A 24152-nucleotide genomic window follows, 5' to 3' on the forward strand; every position below is an offset into this window, starting at 1 on the left:
GGATTACAGTAAGGCACACATTACAGTATTGGTTTATGTTAAAAAATCTGACGGTTTAATGTCAAGGATAATTTAAGGATATAGTCAATAAAATGATATGCACTTTACTACATTTCCTTATGAAAGTCAAGCTTAATCCCATCTTTCCACCTTCTGATCCTCCCTATTCATCAATGGGTCATCTCATTTGGAAATTTGTTTTAAAAATGTTTATTGCACAAGAAAGTCAGGTACAGCCAAAGCATTTCCAGGGATGAAGCTCATTCTTCTGCAGGGCTTTATATAACGGTTTGTGGTAGGGTTGCACAGATACCAAGTACAGTACTCGGTACAAGTACGAGTACATGTACCGATACTTTTGAGCTCCAAGACTAGACTAGAAAAAAATTCAAAAGTTAGGAGGCAGCTGTCATTTGTAAGGAGCACACGGAGCTCCCGGGATTTGTACATCTCTGATTTATTGTATGATTTTGTTTTTTTAAATATAAATAAAGGGATGCACAGATACCAGTTTTGCAAGTACGAGTACTGGTACTTGCCGAGTACTTGCAAGTACGAGTACTGATACATTTTTGTTTATTGTCATGTGACAGTTTTTCTAAAACAATATCAACTAATGATTTCAGGACAGTGGTGGAGCGCCAGAGCCAGGTCCCAGCTGCAACCGCTGCAATCCTGATAGTTCTCATGAAAATGCCAAGTATCTGCACTGGTACTCGAAAAGTATCTGTGCATCCCTAGTTTGTGGGGTCAATCAAGGCAAAGTTTGCTGGATAGCCTAGATTGGGGCTATAATGAGGCCGAGAGTCAGTGTAACCTGACCACAGTGGGGACAGGCAACTAAATTTGTCACTTCTATGATGTAATATATAACAAATATTAGTTATTTTAAATTGTGCCTTCTTTTTCAAATGGTGAAAATCAAAGTCAAGCAACATTGTAAATACCTCGAGCCTGGCTTCACACACATGTATTGCAGTCACACGTGTTACTGCAATGTAGGATGCTGCGTGATATGAAGTATAGTGTGGTGCAGTGCCATTCATTTTGAAAGGCACCTGATTAGCACATCTCAACTCATGTGCACCTTAGTGTATCACAGTGCACATCACAGTGCAGCACAACACATTTGTGTGTTGTGCTGCAAAGAAAAATATAGGTTCATACTGTATCTGATTTTCAAAGGAATGGCCGTTGTAGCATAATGCACGTTAAAGAGACATTGACATTTTGCTTACTTAACTTGTTCCCATGATAGACTATAATTTCAATACAAATTAGTAAACTAAATGTGAGATTGTAGTCCATCACAGGAGGGAACTTGGAGCGATGGCTACTTTATAGCACACACAGGGACCATAGTGCAACAAAAGTAGCCACCCTCCAGAAGGAAGGACAGTGTCAGCACCAATTCAGAGATGATTTGAGGATCTACAGCTGACTGATACACTAATAAGATACATTATTGTTAATAATTAATGTACTTGAATTGATTTTTATGATTTATCTCCTGTGTTTAGTGTCACTTTAAATTAAGCCCTTTACCAGATAATTGCATTGAGGAACGTGCGTCAATGCATACCTCCAAGTGCGGTTGAGTGCCATTAATTGTGAATGGCACTCAAAACAGTGTACAGTAGTGGGCAATGCACCCATCTTTCAGCACACCAGGATGCACATGCAGTAGTTTACAGCTTATATCTATAAGACAGCCCCGTAATAATGAAGATTCACAACAACAAGGCTATTTCACAGATCATATGCAATAAATAGCATTGCTGAGATAAGATTACACTGGTTTCGGTCTATGCGTTTCATGCTGTCACCAGATTCACAAAGATTATTTTTTGACATTTAGAATATACGACTTGGCAAATAAAGCTCCAAAATGTCTTAAGAAACCCCACAGCACTTTATTAATATTTACTTAAAACTCTTACTTGGTTCTCTGTCTTAACCACATTCAGTGTCTACTGCACATGCCCACTGCTCGTTCCTTCCATTTCTATGGCTGCTCTGTATTCACAGCAGCTCCAGAAATCCGGACAAGTAAGTAAGAACCCAGCCATAGGAATGAATGAGGCGAGCCGCTCTCATGCACAGGAGAAGCTGGATGTGTGGTGCTGGGCAGGGCTACACAGTAGTCATTTGGGGGCAGGGGTGAAGGCAAGGTAGTTGGCTTCATCTAAAAGAATGTGAAGATATTTAAAGGACAACTGTAAAAGAAGAGAAGTAAAATGGATTTTATTGTTGCACTTTAAAGTAGGGATGCACCGATACTTTTCGAGTACCAGTGCAGATACTTGGCATTTTCATGAGAACTACCAGGGTTGCAGCGGTTGCAGCTGGGACCGGGCTCTGGCGCTCCACCACTGTCCTGAAATCATTAGTCAGTATTGTTTTAGAAAAACTGTCACATGACAATAAACAAAAATGTATTGGTACTCGTACTTGTTAGTACTCGGCAAGTACCAGTACTCGTACTCGCAAAACTGGTATCTGTGCATCCCTTTATTCATAGTTATAAAAACAAAAGCGTACATTAAAACAGAGATGTACAAATCCCAGGAGCTCCGTGTGCTCCTTACAAATGACAGCTACCTCCTAACTTTTATATTTTTCTCTAGTGTAGTCTTGGAGCTCAAAAGTATTGTTACATGTACTCGTACCGAGTACTGTACTTGGTATCTGTGCAACCCTACTTTAAAGTCATATTTAAGTCAAAAGGATTTTAAGCTTTTTAAAAACTGATGAAATCACAACGATGGATGCTGCTCCTTGATGTTTAAAAGTTTTAGTCTTCTGCAGAATCAGCTGGTCCCCTGAACACTCACACTGATATCCTGTTTTAGGTTAGCTTCATTACCTTGCTGGGTCCTATGGAGCCACCATTGTGTGTGCTAGTAAGCTGACTGTGCCAAAAATGCACAGACACAGCAAGGCAAACCACTCTCCTGCTGCCCCCTCCTTCCTGCTCCCTTCTGCAGGTGGACAGCTGCTGGAGACTATGCTGTCCCTTGATCTTGTACTGGTCAGGAAGTTCAGGGAAGAGGAGCTGAAAAAGTTGGAGCTGTTTGGAAACATGATGACTGTAAGTGCTTAAAAAAAAAATACTTTACTGAGCAATGTATATTTCTTTGATCTGGATTCATTATTGAAAAAAAAGTTTGAGACATTAATACTACTTTAATGAGTCATGTTGACGGGCATGCTAGTCAAACGCAGCATTTCATTCCAATGCATGTAGCTGCGTTCAAATGCAAAATGCAACATTTGACATGAAAATAGTGCATTTGACCTGCTTTGCTTGCAGTTCAAAAGGTTTCTCAATAGCAACCAAGGAAACGCCACGCAAAGCAAAGCAGGTCAAACACAGCCTCTGAACTGACATGTGTGAGGCTGACCTGCGTTTGAAGTGTGTTATGAACGCACGTGAAATGCAGGAAGACAGCACTCATTGACATGAGCCCTCACTATGCCACCTGCATATTTTAGATATCAAAAGCAAAAACATAACAAAGCTGCCTTTCAAATACATTCATTTTGTGAAGAAGACTCAGTTATTTATTTTATTATGTACTATATCATTAGGCTGATGGTTAAAGATCAGAAGTCAGTATACTGTTATCATTTGCAGTAAGAAGAGAGGTTAAAGTACTCAGTGAGAATTGTTTTTATTTCTGTGTGAAGCATGCATTTCCCTATCATGCAAATGTCTGATAAATGCACTCAGTAAACTTTGCACTTTTTTTTTTATATAGAGGGTTATTCACAAAGCTGCTGAAGGCAGCAGAGTGAATAACCACGCCGAAGTGAAGTGAGCGGAACGATGTTCGGCTATTCACTTCAGCTCAGTACAGCTGATTTCAGACGTATTGGCTGCTGTACATCAGAAGCACTTCGACTCAGACAATCCAAGATCTGGATCGGCTGAGACGAAGCTCCGGCAGTTCACTCGCTGCTGTTCGCCCCTATTCTCATACCTCCAAGGTAGCGAGCCAGAAAAAAAATTCAAAGAAATGTGAAAAATTATATAAATAAATATGTTATAAATATAATTTTAAAATGTAAAGAAAAGAAAAAAAAATACAGCGTGGGATCCCCCTCCCAAACCATACTAGACCCTTTAGGTCTGGTTGGAAAGTTAGGAGGGACCCCTATGGAAAAAAAAAAAGAAAAAAAGCATGGGGTTCCCCCCAAAAGTCATACCAGGCCCTTTAGGTCTGTTAGGAATTTAGCTTTTCCAGCGTCGCCCCTGGAAAAGCACCTTGTCCCCGTACCAATATAGACAAGGGCCTCTTTGTCACCCTGGGGCGTTGGTTATGGGGGTGCGGGTAGAGGGCTTATTCACATCACGTACCCCTTACTCATTCACAAGGGGGCGGCCTCCCCCTTGTGAATGAGTAAGGGGTACGTATACCCCTACCCATTCACTAAATAGTTAAATAAAATATCAATAAAGAGATCAGACAGTCGGCTGTGACTACGGCTCAGAGGAGCCAAAGCATATGAGTTTGACTCGGCTGAGCCACTCGGCTGCTGTATGGGCTGTAGTGAATAGGCCGTACAACAGCCCTTTGGTTCAACTAAACCGAACGGCTCCGACGGCCGAAGCGAGCTGAAGGATCAGCCGAAGCTACAGCTAGATCCTTCGGCAGGTAAGTGAATAACCCTCATAGTGTCAGAGAAGGTTTTATTTTTTAGGCCACGTCATATTTTGTTTCAGATATAAAAAAATAACTAGCAAATGAGTTATGTGAGGACATCATTTGAATGGATCATTTAGACAGGTCCTCAAATTACGCAGTTCTTAGTCATTTTTGTTAATCTGGCAGATCTAGTCTGAATCACAGCCTTGGTGAGAAAACCTTTTTGTCCAAATGACAAATCTGCTCCTTTAAAAAAAAGTGTGGGGAAAATATAACTTCCCTGTAGCAACTTTTGCCTTCCCTAAAGGTGCCCATACACTTTACAACCCTCACAAGACTTTTGTCTTGCAAGGGTTGTAAAGTACTTTAAAAAAACGTACGATCTGCCCATCTTGGACAGGCAGCTCGTACTTGCGATCATCGCAAGGCCGCCCCCCTGAGGGGCGGGCTTCCGACGACTGCAATGCTGAACGGGCAGTGTGCACGTGCGCACACCGGCCCGTTCGGCAGTGATCTCTCGATCAGGTTAAAAACTAGCCGAAAATCGTACGATTCTCGGCTGGTTTTCTAACATGCTCGAAATATAAAAGTCTTCCATACACTGCACGATTCTCGTACGATCGAGGGGTTTCCCGCGATTCTCGTACGAGAATCGTACAGTGTATGGGCACCTTTAGGAAGATCCTTTTCTGAACAGAATGCAGAAATGACATAGGGGTCGCTGGGAAGAACCACAATGCCTAGCAGAAAACCAGACATCTGACATGCCCCAGAAAATGTATTGGATGTTGAGGGTTTTTCAGCTGCCAAAATTCTGGAAGTCAGCAAAGTTTGTCATCACTGCCCAAACTTTGTAAGTATTAAGAGTCTTCTTTTGCTGAGTGGTTTTTAGCCTATTTTTTATGACAGCGCAGTCACTTTAGAGAACTTCGGGCAAATAAAATCTTAAGCCTTGCAGTGGGGTTACCCCCGAAGTGCTAGGGTTAAGTGCTTGTTTTGTCTACGGAGCTTAAATAACAGAGTGAAGCTGGCCATTATCTGCAGATTTTCTCTGGTCAGATGGAAAAAGTGCAACAGATTCCTACATCTACACTAAACTGTGTGGATGGAGGAATCTCCCAAATGGCCAAGTTTCAGTATCTTGCTAGTCGGCCCTGCTGGCTGTCAAAACACCTGAATAATGCCTGCATCCAATCAGATTGTTCCGGTATTTTGATAGCCAGCGGGGCCGACTAGCAAAATACTGACGCTTGGCCCAGTGGGAGATTCCCCCATCCACACAGCTTAGCCTAGATGGTAGAATCTGTTGCACTTTTTCCATCTGACCACAGAAAATCTTTAGGTGTATGGGCAGCTCTATACTCATCTGAACCACAATACCAGCTGGCTTCTAGAGCAGTCTCTTCAGACTGCCTCCTCCTCTGCTCCAGTGATGGAATGTCCCTCGGACTCCTCACATCCTATACGCTGTACAGGACATGATGACTCACAGAACCTTAGATCGCCAGAACAGAGGGGGAGCAAGGCTGGAGGGACCAGTCTAGCAGCCAGCCGGGATTGTGGTTCAGGTGAGTATGACTGGTATTTTAGCTCCCTAGACAAGACGAGGACTTAACCCTTGCAGTGCAGGGGTAATTGCAAGGATTAAGATTTTGTTTTGCCTGGAGTTCTTCTTTAACTGACCAAATAATGTTATATCTTTCTTTCTTCTACAGTTTTTCTGCCTAAACAAATTGTAAAAGCACATCATTTATTTGGCTACACACACCTGCACATACTGCTATATTCTTGCTCCAGACACCTAGGCAGGTTGGATGACTAGATCTCATTCATTGCATATCTAATTCTCGATAGCACAGCACACATAGCTAGATGAGTCACTGCTGATATAGGGCCAGTTTTAGCAACTACCACAGCTGGAGTTTTCCAAACAAATGTCATTGTTTCGTTGTTTCTGATGAAGCTGTATGCACCTGGCACAGCAGTTTACGAGATTCAATTTCAACAAAGACTTTCTTTGGTTTCAACCAAGTTTGTCTTACCATTTTTTCGATACTAAATGGTGGGCCCTAAAAGGTATACACATAAAGCGGACCTTTACCCGTATCTTTTACCACTTCCTGTCCAGGTGTTTAGACCCCCTTCCTGGCCAGGCCATTTTTGATTATTCAGTGCTGCGGTACTTTGACTGACATTTATTCCGTCATGCAACGCTGTACTGAAATACATTTTATACCCTTTTTTGGGGACAGATAGAGCTTTTCTTTGGTGGTATTTAATCACCACTGGGGTTTTATTTTTTACTATATTAAGGAAAAATTACTGAAAATAACATCATGTTAGAATACAATTATTATTACCCAATTTTTTGGTAAAACATAAAAGTCGGGGTCACGTCGGGTAAATAGACACCAAACATGTCAAGCCTTAAAATTGCGCGCACCCGCAAAATCGCAAAAAACTACCATACCCAAAATTGACCATAGCGTCGCGCTAACAGCGTTTACCGCTCATCAGTTTAGTGTTGTCGGTGATTAATGGCCCTAGAATGATTGCTCTCACTGCTACGTTCGCGGCGATATGTAACATGTGCAGCGTAATGGGTGCAATCCTCGTTTTCACGCGTATGTGCACTAGACGCATGTTTGCATACGTGTATGTATGGGTGGGTTTTAAAAAAAAAAAAATCATGTGTAACTTTACATATTTTATTTTGCAACTTTAATTTTTTTTCCTATTTTTTTTTCACTTAAAGGAGAACTATGAGGTGAGTGCTTTTCACTCATCCTCATAGTTCTAGCCGACCTGTGACAATGAGACTGTCACAGGTCGGCTCAGTAGATCGGGAAGTGAGCGAACACATACCGGCGTTCGCTCACTTCTCGATCCTGTGCCGGCAGAGAGCTGTGACAGGGGAGGGGCTGGATTCCCCCCTCCCCGCTCCGATCCGCCAGCGCTGACTGGCAGAACGGATGGGGGAGGGGCAGGTACAGCTGGCTCTGCCTCTAGATAGGCAGAGCCAGCTGTCACTCACGCAGCTGGGCGAATCCAGACATAATTGTCGGGATCCGCTTCAGCTGCGGCGTCTCAGTATACCGCGAGCTGCAGCTCCCTCTATACTGAGCTTAGGGTGACGGGAGGGCGCTAGTTTGTGTCCTCCCGTTACCCTTAGGAGAACTATGGGGAAAAGCCCTAACCCCATAGTTCTCCTTTAACTTTATTGTATAGGGTGACTGTTTTTGCTCCCCATGGTCCCTGTGTATGTTGTACAGTGTGTGCTCCAAGCTCGCTCCTGTCATGAACTACAATCTCACATTTAGTTTACTAATTTGTATTAGTCCATCACCGCAGTGGGTTTGGAGCGGTGACTACACACAGGGACCATGGGGAACAAAAGTAGCCCCCCTCCAGAAGGAAGAACAGTGTCAGCACCAATTCAGAGATGATTTGAGGATCTAAAGCCGAGTGATGCACAAATAAGATACATTTTTGTTAATAATGAAGGTACTTGAACGTATTTTTAAGATTTAACACCTGAGTTTATTGCCACTTTAATTTGAGATAATGCCTTGTGCCTTCCCAACAGTTTAAAAATAACATTGGCCTCAATAACAGATAACTCTTTAATAGATAACTTTTACTATAAATTAGGAAATAGTTTAAAGCAGTCCCTCATCTGCATTACACACTTGACCAAATACAGGACCATCAACACCTCTTTTAATCTTGTATTTTGGATGGCCCTTTAATTTCCACTGATTGATTTATGCACGTTCCTCCTTTTCTTAAAAGTTAGCTCTCAAGGGTAAGGCTAGAAGAGAAAGGTTTTAACAGATGATTGTAGTGACCAATGAACACGCACAAGTATTTTTAGCACAAATTGGTAATAAAAACTTATAAAATGGTCACCTCACAGTTCCTTAGAATACATTTGCCTGCAGATATTTTTTTTGGGTTTGTGATGCGACCATTCCTAACCTCAAATTAAGCCTCTGACCATTCTGTATTGTACTTATTTAAAGGCAGCAGTTGTGCTTTAACCTTGGAACAGTTTAATGTCCATCCACTTTTATTCAGAAGAATATTTATCTGCATACATGTGTTTATGGTGAAGAAATAAGCACCTAAATGCCTCAAACCGCAGAAAAACAGGTAAATACATAATATATGCCTTTGATAAAGCTCACCTTATAAATATGAACCACCCTTATCCTGCACCCAGCTCCATCCCCCTAGTTTGGCGAAAAGCTGCTAGGCCAGGTGCTGGAATGCAACAGGTTTGTAGATAACCCAACAACAACTCCTGCTGTCGTTTTGCACGGCCTCACTCTAGAAAGGAAGGAAAAGAGATTCAATAACCCACTTAAAGGAGAACTATGAGGTGCCGACGTGTGACAATGAAACTGTCACACGTTGGCTCAATAGATCGGTAAGTGAGCGAACGCATACTTCTCGATCCTCTCCCTGCAGAGAGCGATGACTGTCACTCAGCGCTCCCTGCAGGGATTCCGCCCCCCTCCCCGCTCCGATCCTCCAGCGCTGACTGGAGGAACGCATGGTGGAGGGGGTGGGTACATCTGGCTCTGCCTCTAAAATACCAGCACACTGTGTGCAGTTTCTGAGTGCCCCCCTTCCCCTCCCACGACTCAGTGACTTACATTATACACTGTAGTGCTACCAGAGCCGACACCATCCCAGCCACATGGTCTGAAGGGGGCAGGGACGCACAGTGCCCGCATCAGGAGAGGGGTGATCTGGCAGTGTGTCCTATATACCGCCTGCATTGTATTTGGGCATATTCATTGCAGGCAATATTTGGGCCCCCAGCAGGGCTCCCACGCTATGCCAATGGAAGTGGAAGGACAGCAGCAGCAAAGCAAGTGGACAGCCCCAGAGCCTCCATGCTGCCCGGCCTGCCGTATGTCACCGCAGCACAGTACGCTCCTAGCTTCTGGGGTGCAGGCTCTCTCACTGTTCCCTTGCCATCTGATTGAAAATGCCTGGACAGACAAACTATAAACTTTAGCACACATATTTCTGCGTTTCTTAAGGGAAAAATACCAAGTATATGTAATACTGTACATTATTATTATATTGGCAGTATTTGTTATGACTCACTTAATTCTTCAGTCTGTTATCTAAGCAGGACATAAGTCCCTCAGTATTATCCCCTTATTAAGAGGCAAACAAAATGGAGGAATGATTTCATGAATTTGTTATAGACTGTATAAATAGTTTCATTCAGTTATCATTTCAGCTGTCCAGGGTTTGGCAACACCACTGTTTGTTTCAATTTCATATTTCCATGCTGATACTATACAGTTAAGACGTAGATCAGCAGACCACACCTATACCGTGCTCAGGTTGTCTTGCAGGACAAAGTTCTCTAGTCATATAATTATCTCATTGCTCTGAGTCAAGTTCTCCTCCCAAGTTCAAGCTAGAGGATAGGTCTTAATTTTACAGAACGGTGCAAGACTTAAATGTGCAATTGCGTTTACTCCAGCAATTAATCCAGGTATGTTAATTCTAACGTGTTGGTTTATTGTTTCTGTTATTCTTACTTTATTGCTTTTATTTAATTTCAGGATGCTTTTTTTTCATTGTGAAATGGTATATGTGAAAACTTCTTGGCTGCATATGTTGGGTTCACTTTAAGTTTTCTGTATAGAAAATCTAAAGCACCACTCATTAGGTGGTCTTTCTTCACTCTGGTGTTGTGAACTATTAAATCTTCTATCCTTTATAATAATTAGTGCTTATTACTGTCTGCTGCCAAACGTACAATAGCTAGAGCTTGGATGTCAAAATCTTTAAGTATAACAGAAGTTAAAAATAAAGTTCATTGGACGTTCTACAATGAAAAGCTTTCTGCACGCTTACAGGATTGCATGCCTAAATTTGAAAAAATCTGGAACCTGTGGGTTACTCATTTCCTCCCTCCGTCCCTTGACCGACAGCTCTAGACTCTTTGATAACAGGTTTCTCCAAACCTACTTACATCTCATTTGGGCCTTAACAGGGAAGCTTGTAGGTAGCGCTCTTCTCTCCCCCTCTCCTCTGCTCTCTTCTCTACCCACTGTCCCTTCCTCTTTGATCAGCTTGCCTAGACCCACCTAAAAATCCTCTGGATCTTCTTGTTCAATTAAGTTCTTCTGACAGACACCTAATGCTGTTGCATGTATATTTTTGCATATTAAACGGTCAGTTCCCTCGGTGGCTGACTCAAGACTGTCAGTTTTGTTATGTTATTCAATGTGTGCATATAAGTCATTAATGTATGTTTATGTAAACATTTATATATCAATGTTACATTCCTTTCTTTGGAAAAATGTCAAAAAAACAATAAAATATTTTGAATAGTACAAAATAATTAGTGCTTATTTAACAAGGCAAAGAGCAATGTACAAAGTGCAGTAGCCTGCAAAAACATATCAGATTCATTTTGAATTAATCTAACTATGGCCTAGTGAAATACGAGCTGCTGTAGGTTGTTGTACATTATCATTCATCTTTGAACTGTCTAATGAAATGTCTACCACAATTTTCAAACATATTGGTGTGTATGAACTTAAAAAATCGTTCAAGGAAGTTTCTTAGCAAAATAAAGTACTTTTATATAAAGGATGTTCAATTGGTAATTTGGTGGCTGTGGAATTCACCAAAAGGGCTGGTGTGCTTGTCTACAGCCTTGGCGTGGGCTGGTGCACAGAGCCAATCAACTCCAATTTAATTACACAGGAAAAATCACCGTAGCCAATGTACAGCTTACACAGGTTGTAATACCTCACTGAGGTCCATAGTGTACACAAGGATTATTGATCTATTGGGCTTTGCATAGTGTTATGTAGACATGTGGGCTTTTATGCTTTAAAGATCAAGGCCAATATGATACTACAGAATGGATAAAGAAGCATGATTTTACTTTGTCTTTCAGTGCCCAGTTTATTGCAAGTCATGTAGCTTTACTCATTTAGTAGTTTAGAATAACAGGCAGAGAACATTGTTAGGGACTCCTAACCATACAGATGGCATCAAAACCACTCAATTTCTCATAGGCAAAGGCAGTATGAATATAGACAATAATTGTGATTGCTGTATTATTTCGTCCTGCTCTACAGTATCATTTTAGAAATAACCTTCTTACATCATGACATTATAGTAACACTAAACTCAAAAGTTAAATACTAAAAATGCATTTATATACCTGAACTATTATAAAAAAAAGTAACATATTTGTGTATCACTCAGCTGTAGATCCCCAATAGGGATATTTTTCACACTTCTTGTCTCCAGACAACCCCTACTAGAACAGGAAGTGAGGGAATGCCAGGGACATGGAGAGGTGTAGAGCCCTTCCTTCCATTAGAACTGGTACATGATTTGATGACCTGGGGATTTTGATGGCACAGGATAGATTTGCCCAGAGATCGGCAAACCTGAACATGGTGGGATTCCCATTAAAGTCTACGTGGAGTGAATCCTGGTAATTTTTAATACCAATAGGCAAGTTATTGTTAAAAAAGCATGTAAAGCTGGGCACAAACAAAAAAAATAAAAAAAGTACTTTTTGGTTTATGATATTTCACTGAAAACCTTTCACAGTCCTTTTCTGGCCATGGAGTTCATTTGCTTTTCTTTTACAATTAGTTTGGCTTACATACAGCATGCGTTTTTTCATGTGGTAAAAAGTCTGTATTGACCTGCGAATAGAAATTGGCCAGCAGTTCGCTGGAGGCTGTTGCTGTTTTAAAAAACTGTCCTGCCTGTGGTCGATTTCTGTGAAACACTCCTTAAGATTTAAAGACCGCAGATGATACAGCAGGGTAAAATTGACCAGCAGCAGGACAGTTTGAATAAGCCAGACTAAGCCAAAATGTTGTAGAAATACTAAGTACAGGTAACTATTTTACTATAAGAATTAGGAGACTGCAGATGACACAGCAGTGTAAATTGATGATCAGCAGGACAGTATGAATGAGCCAGACTAGGCCCAAATGTACTAGAGACACAGAGTCAATACATGCTGTTGCACTTTATTTTTATTTCAAATGATGCAGCCGTTTACTGTAAGAAAAAAGCCATCTCCAAGAACAGATGGTGCGCAACATGTAAATGCTGTGCTTTGAGCATGTCATCCTTAAATAGAAATAACATAAAAAGCAATGAACCCCTAAAAGCATTGAAACTAGGGATGTTCAGATACCAGTGCCGCTACCTGACACGTTCACGAGAACTACCAGGGACGCAACAGTTGCAGCTGTGACTGGGCCCTGGCGCTTCACCAGTGTCCTGAAATCATTAGTCTGTATTGTTTTAGAAAGTATCAGTACTTGGCCAGGAAAAAATTGTATATTTGCATCCATTATACTTAAAAACAAATCATATATTAAAACAGGGATGCACAAATCCCAGGAGCCCCATATACCCCTTAAAAATTACTTTTGAGTAACAAGTACGGTACTTGGTATCTGAACATGCCTAAGTGAAACCCCCCCAAATACACCTCTCCGAAAACAAAAGCCCTTTTTTTTTTAAGGAAAGGAAAGCAGATAAAGACTAAAAAGTCTTCAATAATAAACACACCTCCAACAACAACAAAAGGCAGCAAAGGAGATCATTGCCCAAAGAGCTAGTAGTTTGAATTAAAGCACAGTGACCTAAGTGATCCCGATCTTTGCTATACAGTCTGTCGGTTTTCCTTTTCCTCTCCATACAGTAGCTTTAATACACTGCCACTATGGCTGCTGTGGGGCAAATTCAGACATCAGTTTGCCAGGACCGTACATTTCAAACCTTCAGGATTCACCATAAACCCGCAATAGCAGCAAATAGAACCTCATCTCTAGTGACATTGTGACTTGGCTTTCTAGAAAGATTTTATGCTTCTTATCAATAAATTGCTGACACCATACATTCTTGTAGCTCACAAAATCTATTCTATTTATAATGTGCACTTTCACTTTATTGCACGTAGTCCTGCTGATTATCTAACAAGCTTTTCATTTAATTGCATAATGTCATTTAAAAAAAAATCTAATTCAGCAGATTTGTACCAGCTGCCATCTTGGATGTGATGTCTCCAGGTAAGATGACAGGGGGATCCCTAGGCATGGTTTTACCCGGTGAGGCCACGGGGTGTCACCTGGTGGGACGTCATCACGCATGCGCGTGACATCAGTCTACATGTTTGTGACATCATCGCACATGCACGTAATGACATGGCGTGCACTTAACTGACGGCGACTATCTTGGCGGAATAAGGTATGCTGCCGTGTCCCCTCCTCTCTCGTGCAGCTGTCGGGATCTCTGTCCGCACCCCTCTTGTGATGCCACTAGACACTATTATAGTACACATCTTGTTTGCCCCCAAAAAGAATTGACATTTGGGATCTCAGAAAATAGTACACTGACACATGGGGCCTCCAAATACAACACTAAGCACCTCTGCCTTTGATAATGCTCTAAGATTATATCATAATATGATTTACCAAAGGTAACTTTTAAACTTGATAGTTATTCATAAATGTATGCTTCCTTTGTCCATCCTTAAAGACATAGTCCACCTTGTACAAAAAGTCTGCATGTATTATGTTTTCCATTGGAGCCTGTAACGCAGTGGTCACCAACCTTCTTTGCACCTGGGACTGGTTTTCCAGAAGCAAAATTTTCCAACCGGGAGATTATTGTTCGGCAGATAACAACACAGCGCAAGTTACCATTCTATCTTTACCAGCACTTCTGACTTGTCTTTGCTTTGCTGTAGACTGTGCATGGCGTTCTGTGCAGCTATACAGGTAACACATGCCTACGGCCCCATTTACATGTGATGCACACATGATTTCACTCTATGTTTTGCCATGTTTGTTGAGCGTCAGCATATGAGAGCCCATCCATTCTAATGGGCTGCTCCAAGCTTTACATGCTTTATGTCCAATCGTTTTTGTGCGTTTTTCACATGTTAACATATGCAATGGCGCGTGTTTTTCCTTCTGCGTTTGGGATGCTATCAACAAATATTGGCACCCTTACCATGAACGCCTGTAAAATTGTATGATTCAACGGGCACAACAAATGTAAATGGGGCCTAAAGCCTACTGCTCTGCCATACGGCTCCAAAGCAGTGAAATTGTACCAAATGCAGTTACCAATAACAACCAGTTACTATTTATTTTACTGTTATTATCAGGACTGTCCCTTTAATGAGGCAGCCCAAGGCTGTCGCCTCAGGTAGCATCTCTTTGGGTGATGTGGGGGGCAGCAGGCAGAGTGGCATGGCCGCTTTATTGCACAATGTTTGTTGTGTGCCTGCTGCCCCCTTTCTGACCAGAGCGTCCCAGGTTGCTAAGAGCCAGGAACATCTTCCTTCTATCAGCATATTCCTTATTAGCACATGAACACTGCAACACAATTGGTCCTTGTGTGGCTTCTCCCACCCCTAGTCTGAGCTCTACTGTACAAGAACCGCAAGGGGCTGATGCCAGGTTCAAATCTTGTACTTACCCTGCCTAAATTAAAAAAAAAAAAAAAAAGTTGGAAGTGATAAATACAGCAAAAAATATAAAATAGCTAGGAGGTAGGAAACAATGTCTTCCTCTTTCCCCTAGGGATTTAAAAAAAAAAAATTCTTTATGTGTTCAGACCCCACCCCGCACACAGCGGTTTACTGCCGCTACAAGGATGTGTTAATGATTATAGAGCTGCATTCGTTTTTGTCCTTTTTATTTCCCTTGAGTTCATCATTCATTGAAAGAGCACTGAGCAGCATTATTTCTCTGCTATCCAGCAATGACAGGACTTAGGACACACAATATACTTATACTTGTAAGTATTTTTTATGTCAGCGGCAGGAAGATCATTGGAGTAATGACGTGTAATGATAAACAGCTTCTGGCTGGTAACTGGAATTGTTTCCACTAACAGCAGGATTAGGAAATATAATAATTGTTTTTAGTGTCACAATGGGAGACAGCACAAACAGTGAAATGATGAAGATCTAAATGATATACAGATATACACAATGGCAGACACTGTAGACATTGGATGATATATAGTATATCATACACATGCACATGCAGTGTTTACATGTACTGTTTTGTGACAGCATTCTACTCATATGCATTTGAGAAAAACTGCAGAGAAGGTGCTGACATACAAAAGGAGGGAATTTGTGCTACACACTAGATACTTTACTGTGCAGATACCACCATTTATGTCACATGCCAGCCACATTTATTGGCCATGGCGGAAAGATGGCAATGGGAAAGAGAGGATATACAACTTTAAAACAATTAGGGAATGCTACTGAAAACAAAGATATACATCCATGCACACCAATACCTCCTGTACTAACACTAATGACGTACCTCCCAACTGTCCCTGATTTGCCCCTGATTGTCCCTGTATTTTTTACAACAAAAGAGGCGTCGACCACTATAATAAATGCCATACATAAAAACTAAAAGTGTTACACTACACTAAATGTTTCACACAAACCTTTTTGCTAACAAATTGTTGTTGTTGTTATTATTATATATTTTTTTAAAGCCAGTATAATGGAACCATAGTGATGAAAAAAGTACTCGTTGGTTAAGCTGCTCATTTTTTTCACAATCAGAATAACTGGGAGTGTGGCAGAGGGTGTGTCCTTTTCCTACACACTTTGTGCAAAAGAGTGTCCGTCTTTCCCATCTCAGAAAGTTTGGAGAAAGTTGGTACTACTGTTTTAAACAGTAATAATTGCTTACATGTATCAGCCTAAACTGGCCTTAACTCCCTATTTTTACCCCTAGGTCGCAGGTAAAGCCTCTTGAAATCCCAACCTCGCTACTCCTGGAAATGGCTAACAACACAATCACTATAACTAGGGAGGAGTTAGAAGAACTCAGAGAAGCATTTGACAAAGTTGGTAAGTCTGAATTATATTTTGGCCATACAGGTCTGACTGTTATTAACTTAGAGACACCTGTAATGGCATTTTAGCTGATGGTGGTTTGTGTAAGGTTGTGGAGATGATTAGGCCTCCAACTATCCCATGTCAGAGTACTAACTTAATAATGCCCATTCATTTCTTCCTCTATCTGGGAGAGGTCTCTCCGTCTCTGTTGTACAATATACTTATGTCTAAATAAGTATAACTATAAATGATGCCCTTAGAAATTAGACTGGTGCTCTGTCTGGCCACTTATGCTCATATTGGGAAATGACTGTACATCTTTGGACAGTCCACAAACTCTAAAGACACTGATCGATCTAGGGAGAAGGCTCAATTGGCTAGGTTGGATGCTCCCAGCAGGAAGTTATTATTCCCTCAAGAACTAGGGAGCAATAGGAAATCCAACACAATCATAGAAACAGCAATAGGGTGAAATCTTCCAACCTGTTGCATTGACAATTGTCTTAGAGGGACTATCCCCTCACTTTGGAAAGAATTCCCCTTACTTTCTGCTGTGTCTGTGGGATAAGAATATACCCGATAGGACACCTGAAAGGGTTCTTAAACATTCCATACTCTTTGGAAACATTAATGTTACACTAAAGAGGAATATTCTGGAACTATTCCAAAATCAACATACACTGCCCAGCCAAAAAAAAAAATTCTCTCATTTCTCGATCATCTCCCTGCAGAGAGCGGTGACTGTCAGTCACAGGCTCCCTGCAGGGATTCCCTCCCTCCCCTCTCCGATATCAGGCAATAGCCCTTCTATATACTGAGCTTTGGGTCACCGGCAGAGGTGAGTATATGTCCTCCCATGACCCTAAAGAGAACTATGGGATAAAAAGGGTACTACATAGTTCTCTTTTAAGTTTCCTGGGTTTTTCACAGGTTTACTTTAACTATTAGGGACCTTAGAATGATCACTTTTGCAATGACATCATTACACTTCCTAAAAGAAAAATTGGTAGATATTCACTGGAATCCTTCACATAGTATTCCTGTGTATGCTGAGGATTCTACCCTGTCTTCAATGTATATTTCTGCAGGCACAGCAATTATTTTCCATTGTGTATGCCCAGTGACACCTCTGGAACCTCATGTGCAGTCCTCCTTACCTACATGTTATATGCCACTGTATTGCAGATCACTGTGCAGCAGTACAACTCTCTTACATTTTAGTACAAATCTCTCTTAAATATTTTCCAACTTTGTGCTGGTAATACTATCAAGGGTTGTAGTCATTAATTTAAATATATCCTTCACATTCTGGTAGTTGCAGGGTGACCCCTCCTAGCTGTTGACATTGCATCTGTGTTTTAAGTGCAACCTCCTAGCTAGCTCATTTCCAAATAAAGGCAAGCCTGGTTTCCAGGCAGACATGCCTAACACATAACAAACACCATGTCAGACACCTCCACCTAGAACACTACTGGAAACTGACTAAACTTGATTGGGAATGAAACAGCTAATGTTTATGTACACACACAATGATGTGGCAATATCTGTATGGGCTCACCATTGAACATGCCCCATCCTATTCTTCATATATAACCCAAAAATTTGAAGACAAGTATAGTGGGTTAAATTGGATTTCACATTATTTGAAATTCAATATTCTTTTTATTTATCTACAAGACGAAACACATTTTTCAAAGCTTTGTTTGTAATCATAATTTTTTCATTTGCATAAATCCATTCTCAGTATTTCAATCAAAATCTATCCCATTAATGCTCCAATTACATATCATGTATGGCGAAGTGGTATACAGACTTTGGCAGAAAGCTTAGTACCCATAACATTCCTAATGATATCTTATCCAGGAGGTGGCAGTATGTCTCCAATTTGTATTCCTGAAACAGGGTACAGTGACCGCTTCAGAAAAATCTTAAAAGGAGGTATATGTACAAGTACTTACAATGTATTATTTCACTATAAGGCTTTCTGTGTTCGGGCCTCTGGCTTTAAACACAGGAGAAGTTATCTAGAAAGTATAAACAACTTTTATGCTTCCCAGATAATTTTTCCTGTGTTTAGATGTTCCTGAATCTAGAAGAGATTAGCTGCGTTTACACACGTTCAGCTACGTAAATTCAGGCTAAATGGTCCCAGGACAAAGAAAATGCCTGTTTGTGTCAACTGAATTAACCTGGATGCTGTTAAACGTCCAGGTGCGCATTCAACCACAGCAAAGCATTACATGCTTGCAGGTGCTTTTTGAAATTGGCTTATGTATTTTCATTTCCATGTGCATGGTGCCTAAGATACCCATTTGTCTTTCCTGGTGTAATGCATATTTTTAGCATGTTCAGGAACCCTTAATTGTTATAAAAAGTCTGATGTATGTAGCCTATTATGGCATTTTTTCCCATGCGGCCATGGAGGGCTGATGACAAAGAAGGGGACTGATATGAAGCCATGAAAAGCTTCTAACATCAGACTTTTTATAAGAACAAACAATTCCTAAAGAATGTCAGGAAAAGGGAAGATAAATAGGGACCCAGTAAATCCCAGTCACCACATAGAAACTTTCAGTAGGAACACAAACAGCAATAAAGCATGATAGACGGTTTACCCTTCACCACTCAATTCAAAACTAAGAGCAAAGAAAGTTTTGTATAGAGACAATATATATATATATTTCCTGACACCTACATGGCAGCATACAATGGGTATGGCTCCACCCCCAGCCCAATCACAGGACCAGTTATACTATAAATTAAATCCCGCCTCCCAAGGCTATTTAAGTATCAACCACTGAGGAAGTATGCCCTTCTTACATGTATCATCTTTACCATTTACAGTCAGGTTCACATTAGCAGTCATTGTAGTGAGAATTTCAAGGGGAGAAGATTGAAAAAGAACTTTACAATACCAGATCTTTATACCAGTACTTTGGAAATAAGCACGTTCCCAATCACTATCTGCAAGATAAATGTACATTAAAGGAGAACTATGGGGTTAAGGCTTTTCCCCATAGTTCTCCTTCGGGTAACGGGAGGACACCAACTAGCGTCCTCCCTTCACCCTAGGCTCAGTATACCGCGAGCTACAGCTACAGTATACTGAGATGCCGCAGCTGAAGCGGATCCCGACAATTATGTCTGGATCCACCCAGCTGCGTGACTGACAGCTGGCTCTGCCTACCCGGAGGCAGAGCCAGCTGTACCCGCCCCCTCCCCTGTCCGTTCCGCCAGTCAGCGCCCGATCTACTGAGCCGACCTGTGACAGTCTCATTGTCACAGGTCGGCTAGAACTTTGAGGTGAGTGAGAAGCACTTAATCTCATACTAGTGTTAATCATATATTGTTTATAAGGCTTTCTTAGAACTTGTGTCACTGTCTGTTTTTATAGGTATAATGTAAGGGTGGAGATTTAAAGCTCTCTTTACAGTGCTGGTGCTGAACATCTGTGCAAAAAGCAATATCTTTGAATGGCTTATTGTGCCATTTGAACAAAATCAACAAGTGAATTGTTGATTTATGGCATTAAAATAACAATGGCAATATAATACACATGTCAACATTTCTCCCAAGATTTTAGAAAATGTAATGTACACAGTTGCAGTTATGCCACATTATGTACACAAAAATATATGTTGGAAATATGACTACAAGAATACACACACAAATACCAGGTGTCCAGTCCTGCTTCCTTCCACTATTAAAACGTGTGCAGACTTGAATATTGTATAAGTCAGCTAATCTTTCCTGATACCTGAGCTCCTCCATGCCTCTTATGAGTTTAGTCACTCTTCGCTGCACTTTCTCCAGGTCCACAACATCCTTTTTGTGACCTGGTGCCCAAAACTGAACTGCATATTCTAGATGAGGTCTTACTAATGCTTTGTACACGGGCAGGATTATGTCTCTCTCTCTGGAGTCTAGACCCCTTTTAATACAAGAAAGTATTTTGCTTGCTTTAGAAACTGCGGCTTGACATTGCATGCTATTATTGAGTCTATGATCTACCAGAACACCCAGATCTTTCTCCACCATTGACTCCCCCAAACATACTCCCCCTAGAGTCTATGACGCATGCATGTTTTTAGCCCCCAAGTGCATAACTTTACATTTATCAACATGAAACCTCATTTGCCAAATAGATGCCCAATCACACAGTGCATTCAGATCTGCTTGTAGGTTGGAGACATCCTGTAAGTTCTGTATACCCCTACATAACTTGGTGTCATCTGCAAACACAGAATTGGGGTTGCTTCAGTTGGTCAGGTCTAGGTTCAGCAACGTTATGTCCCCAAACAATTTGGTCAGCTGCCTACAGTACCTGAATATACTGAATGACCAGGTTTTTCCATCAATGGATTTTTTCTTCCCTGATGGCATGGGTGTATTCCAAGATGACAATGCCAGGATTAATTGGGCTTAAATTGCGAAAGAGTGGTTTGGAGTCCAGACCTTCACCACATTTAGACTCTTTGGTATGTGCTGGAGTAGACTTTACACAGAGGTCTGACTCTCCCATCATCACTTCAAGATCTTGGTGAACAATCAATGCAACTCTGGATGGATATAAATGTTGTGACATCAAAATGATGCCATGGCGAATGAATGCTGTAATCAAAGCCTAAACGTGGTCCAACAAAATATTAGGACATATGACTTTTTTTTGGCCAGGCAAAATGGTGTCTCTAATTGTTATTAATATTGGGGGGGGATATTCCAGAGTAATGCCAGCTAAGATATTGAAGTTTGATCTCTAAAAAAACAGACTTAATCCCTAGCAAAATGTACCCGTTCCTAGAATGGCATTTTCCGAATGGTGTGTTTTATTTAAGTTTGTCATTATTTATCTAGCTTACCAGTGTTTTATAATACTTGCAGTCACACAACATTGTACTATGGTACCAAATGGATTTTGTAGGCATGGAGAATGTTTGTTTATGCACAGATAATAAGTTAGCATGGCCACCTGGAACGCAACGTATAACCTCCAGTAATATAGCCATGTTAGCACACGGTTCATCAAAGTTAACTGTATGAGTACAGAAGCCACAGCAATACAGTGACTCATGTGCAAAGTGTGCACCGTATATGTCTGTTCATTACGTGTGTGCATTTGTTGCAACACTGTATGTATGTCTGCCCTGACACAATTTCTGGTGTATTGGCATGTGTGTCTGCCCTGACAATGAGTATGTGCCTACCCTAACACCGTGTAAATGTGTGTGTGTCTGCCCTGACACTGTTTATGTGTTTGCCCTCACACGGTGTGTGTATATGTGTGTTTCTGTCCTGACACTGTGCATGGGTGTGTTTTCCCTGACATTGTTCATGTGTGCATGTGTATCTGCATCAACACTGTGCATGTGTGTGTCTGCCCTGGCAATGTGTATGTGTGTCTTGACAATATGTGTGTGAATTGATAGGTGCACTCAATCCTTTAATTGTTAGAGAGCAGGTGGGCTGACTACATGTGTACAGTGCATGGGTATGATCCTGATCCTGACAATTGGTGACCTTGTGCTCTATTGAATCAATTGTTTGGCATGCTGGTAAATTTTCAAGACGTAAACAAATAATCTATGATGCTCTCCTTCTTGCCATCACATTTTGTTATGGGGGAACCAAAAACAAGGAGACATAGTGGTCTAGTGCTTAACCTCCTTGGCGGTATTCCCGAGTGTGGCTCGGGGTTAATTTTCAGTACCATAAGCGGTAACCCCGAGCCACACTCGGGATTGCAGCATAGCGTCTCTTACCTTGTCCACGATCCCTGCGGCTGATGCCGGCATCCGTCTTCCAGGTTCCGTCCCTTGCGAGTGTCCGCGTCGCAGGGGGGGGCGGAACTGGCGGGAATTTTAAAAGTAAAGAAAACAAACGAAAAAGAGATAGAACAAAAAAGGAAACAAAAATTAAATAATCATACCGCCAGGGAGGTTAAAGTGACATTAAAGTCAAAAATATTTTTCCCTCCCCCAATGTTAATTAAATCACTTACCTTAAATGATGTTTCTTAATCTGATCTTCGTCTTCTTTCCTGTCGTTTTCATCTGTCCCTCCAGCGCTGCGGCACGTCTCCGATCCAGCGCTGACTCCTCTGTGCTTGCTGGCACTTCCTGTCCAACGGTGTCTGCATGCGGGTGCACGCATCCAGTGGCGGAGCTAAGGAACATAGGGCCCTTAGTAGCAGTAGATATATGCAACAAAAAAAATGGAGGGTTTAATAACACTTTAACACTCCTGCTTTACGTACTCTACAAGAAATTATTAGGAGTTCCCATTAGTTTTTGTGAACAGATAGCCTTTATCTAATTCATTCTTTTAGGGGCAACGTCTCCAAGGCTCCCAACGAATAACCTAAAAAGGACATAGCCTAGGAAACTCTAGAAGACTGGACTGCAGCCTTTTTACTTTGAGGACATAGGTCAAGGATTTTCTTGACTTTCCATAAAAAAATAAACTTTCTAGAGCCATGGTTTAGACAAAGGATATCATGTTTAAATGGAAGGATGCCATGGGCCTATTTCCCTCAGTGCACTGGAATGTTGCAGTGGAACTATGTATGGAGCCTTGGAGGGAAATCTTACATTATGGATAGATTATAATGAGAATGTACTTTCCAAGGGTCCTGGATTTTTCTATATAAACGATCCAATTCCATAGCAGAAAGATGTGTTCTCTTAATATTTACCAGATTAAGTTTAATGCATGTATGCAGACCAAATCTGTAATGTACCACAAACACTGGTGGAACTACCAGACTCGCAGTGGTCGCTTGTGCGACCGGGCCCTGCTGTTCCGTCACTTGGTGGTGGTGGTAGTGGGGGGGGCAGAAAGAAAGAAAGAAGAGGGCACACCCCACATTGTTGCCTGGCCCCAGTAACCACCCAGGGACTCCTACGACATGTTAGACTCCTATGGCATGTTAGATGGGCAGGGGAGGGCTCTCTGGCAGCCCGCTCTCTGCTCATTAGGCTGTGCTCTCCTCCCGGCTAGCTCTCTCCACTCCACTGGTTCCTTGTTTGGAGAACACAGCCGTTACCACCAATGCCTGCTGCTCCTCCAAGATGACTGCCGCTGATGTCAACGGAGGATGTGGCACTGACACGCTGAGGGGAGGAGTCTGAGCTGTGTGAGAGTGTGACGTCACAGCTGAAGAGAGTGGGAAGCAAAAGTTGTGAGGTGGTGTTGGTGTGAAGGAAGGTGCCTCCTTGTGTGTGCCAAATTCATCTTTAGCAGCCCAACACTACACAGCTGATATAAGTTATATCAGCTAAGCAAGCATTGTTGGGCTGCTATAGATGAATTTGTCACACACAAGGAGACATCTTGCACTACCACTAGAACTACCAGGGTCACAGTGGTCGCATGTGCCACTGGGCCCTAGGATTCTGCCCTTCATGGTTTCTTGCAACAGGGCCCTGATGTTTTTATCTGTAAAAAATAAGTCAAGGCAACTGGACTTGCTGTTTTTTTCTTGAAGATGTTTCACTGGTCATCCAACCAGCTTTCTCAATTCAAAATGACTTGTACAAAAAATTATCTGGGAATAAATATGGTGAATGTTGCTCCAATCCACATAATCTGTTAATCGCAACCAGGCGTTG

At 41.5% G+C, this 24152-nt stretch overlaps 1 protein-coding gene across 1 annotated transcript in view; it reads left to right on the plus strand.

The window, feature by feature from the left end:
- PLS1 (plastin 1) overlaps positions 1 to 24152 on the plus strand; it is a 68223-nt gene that overhangs the window by 9336 nt on the left and 34735 nt on the right. Inside the window, exon 2 of the mRNA XM_018555621.1 lies at positions 16442 to 16557. Within this exon, the coding sequence (XP_018411123.1) occupies positions 16488 to 16557 (70 nt within the window). The 5' untranslated portion in view covers positions 16442 to 16487. The remainder of the gene's footprint in view (positions 1 to 16441; positions 16558 to 24152) is intronic.

The sequence above is a fragment of the Nanorana parkeri genome, unplaced genomic scaffold, assembly GCF_000935625.1.
Source record: "Nanorana parkeri isolate BGI_ZX_2015 unplaced genomic scaffold, ASM93562v1 scaffold205, whole genome shotgun sequence".
In the NCBI taxonomy this organism is placed as follows: Eukaryota; Metazoa; Chordata; class Amphibia; order Anura; family Dicroglossidae; genus Nanorana; species Nanorana parkeri.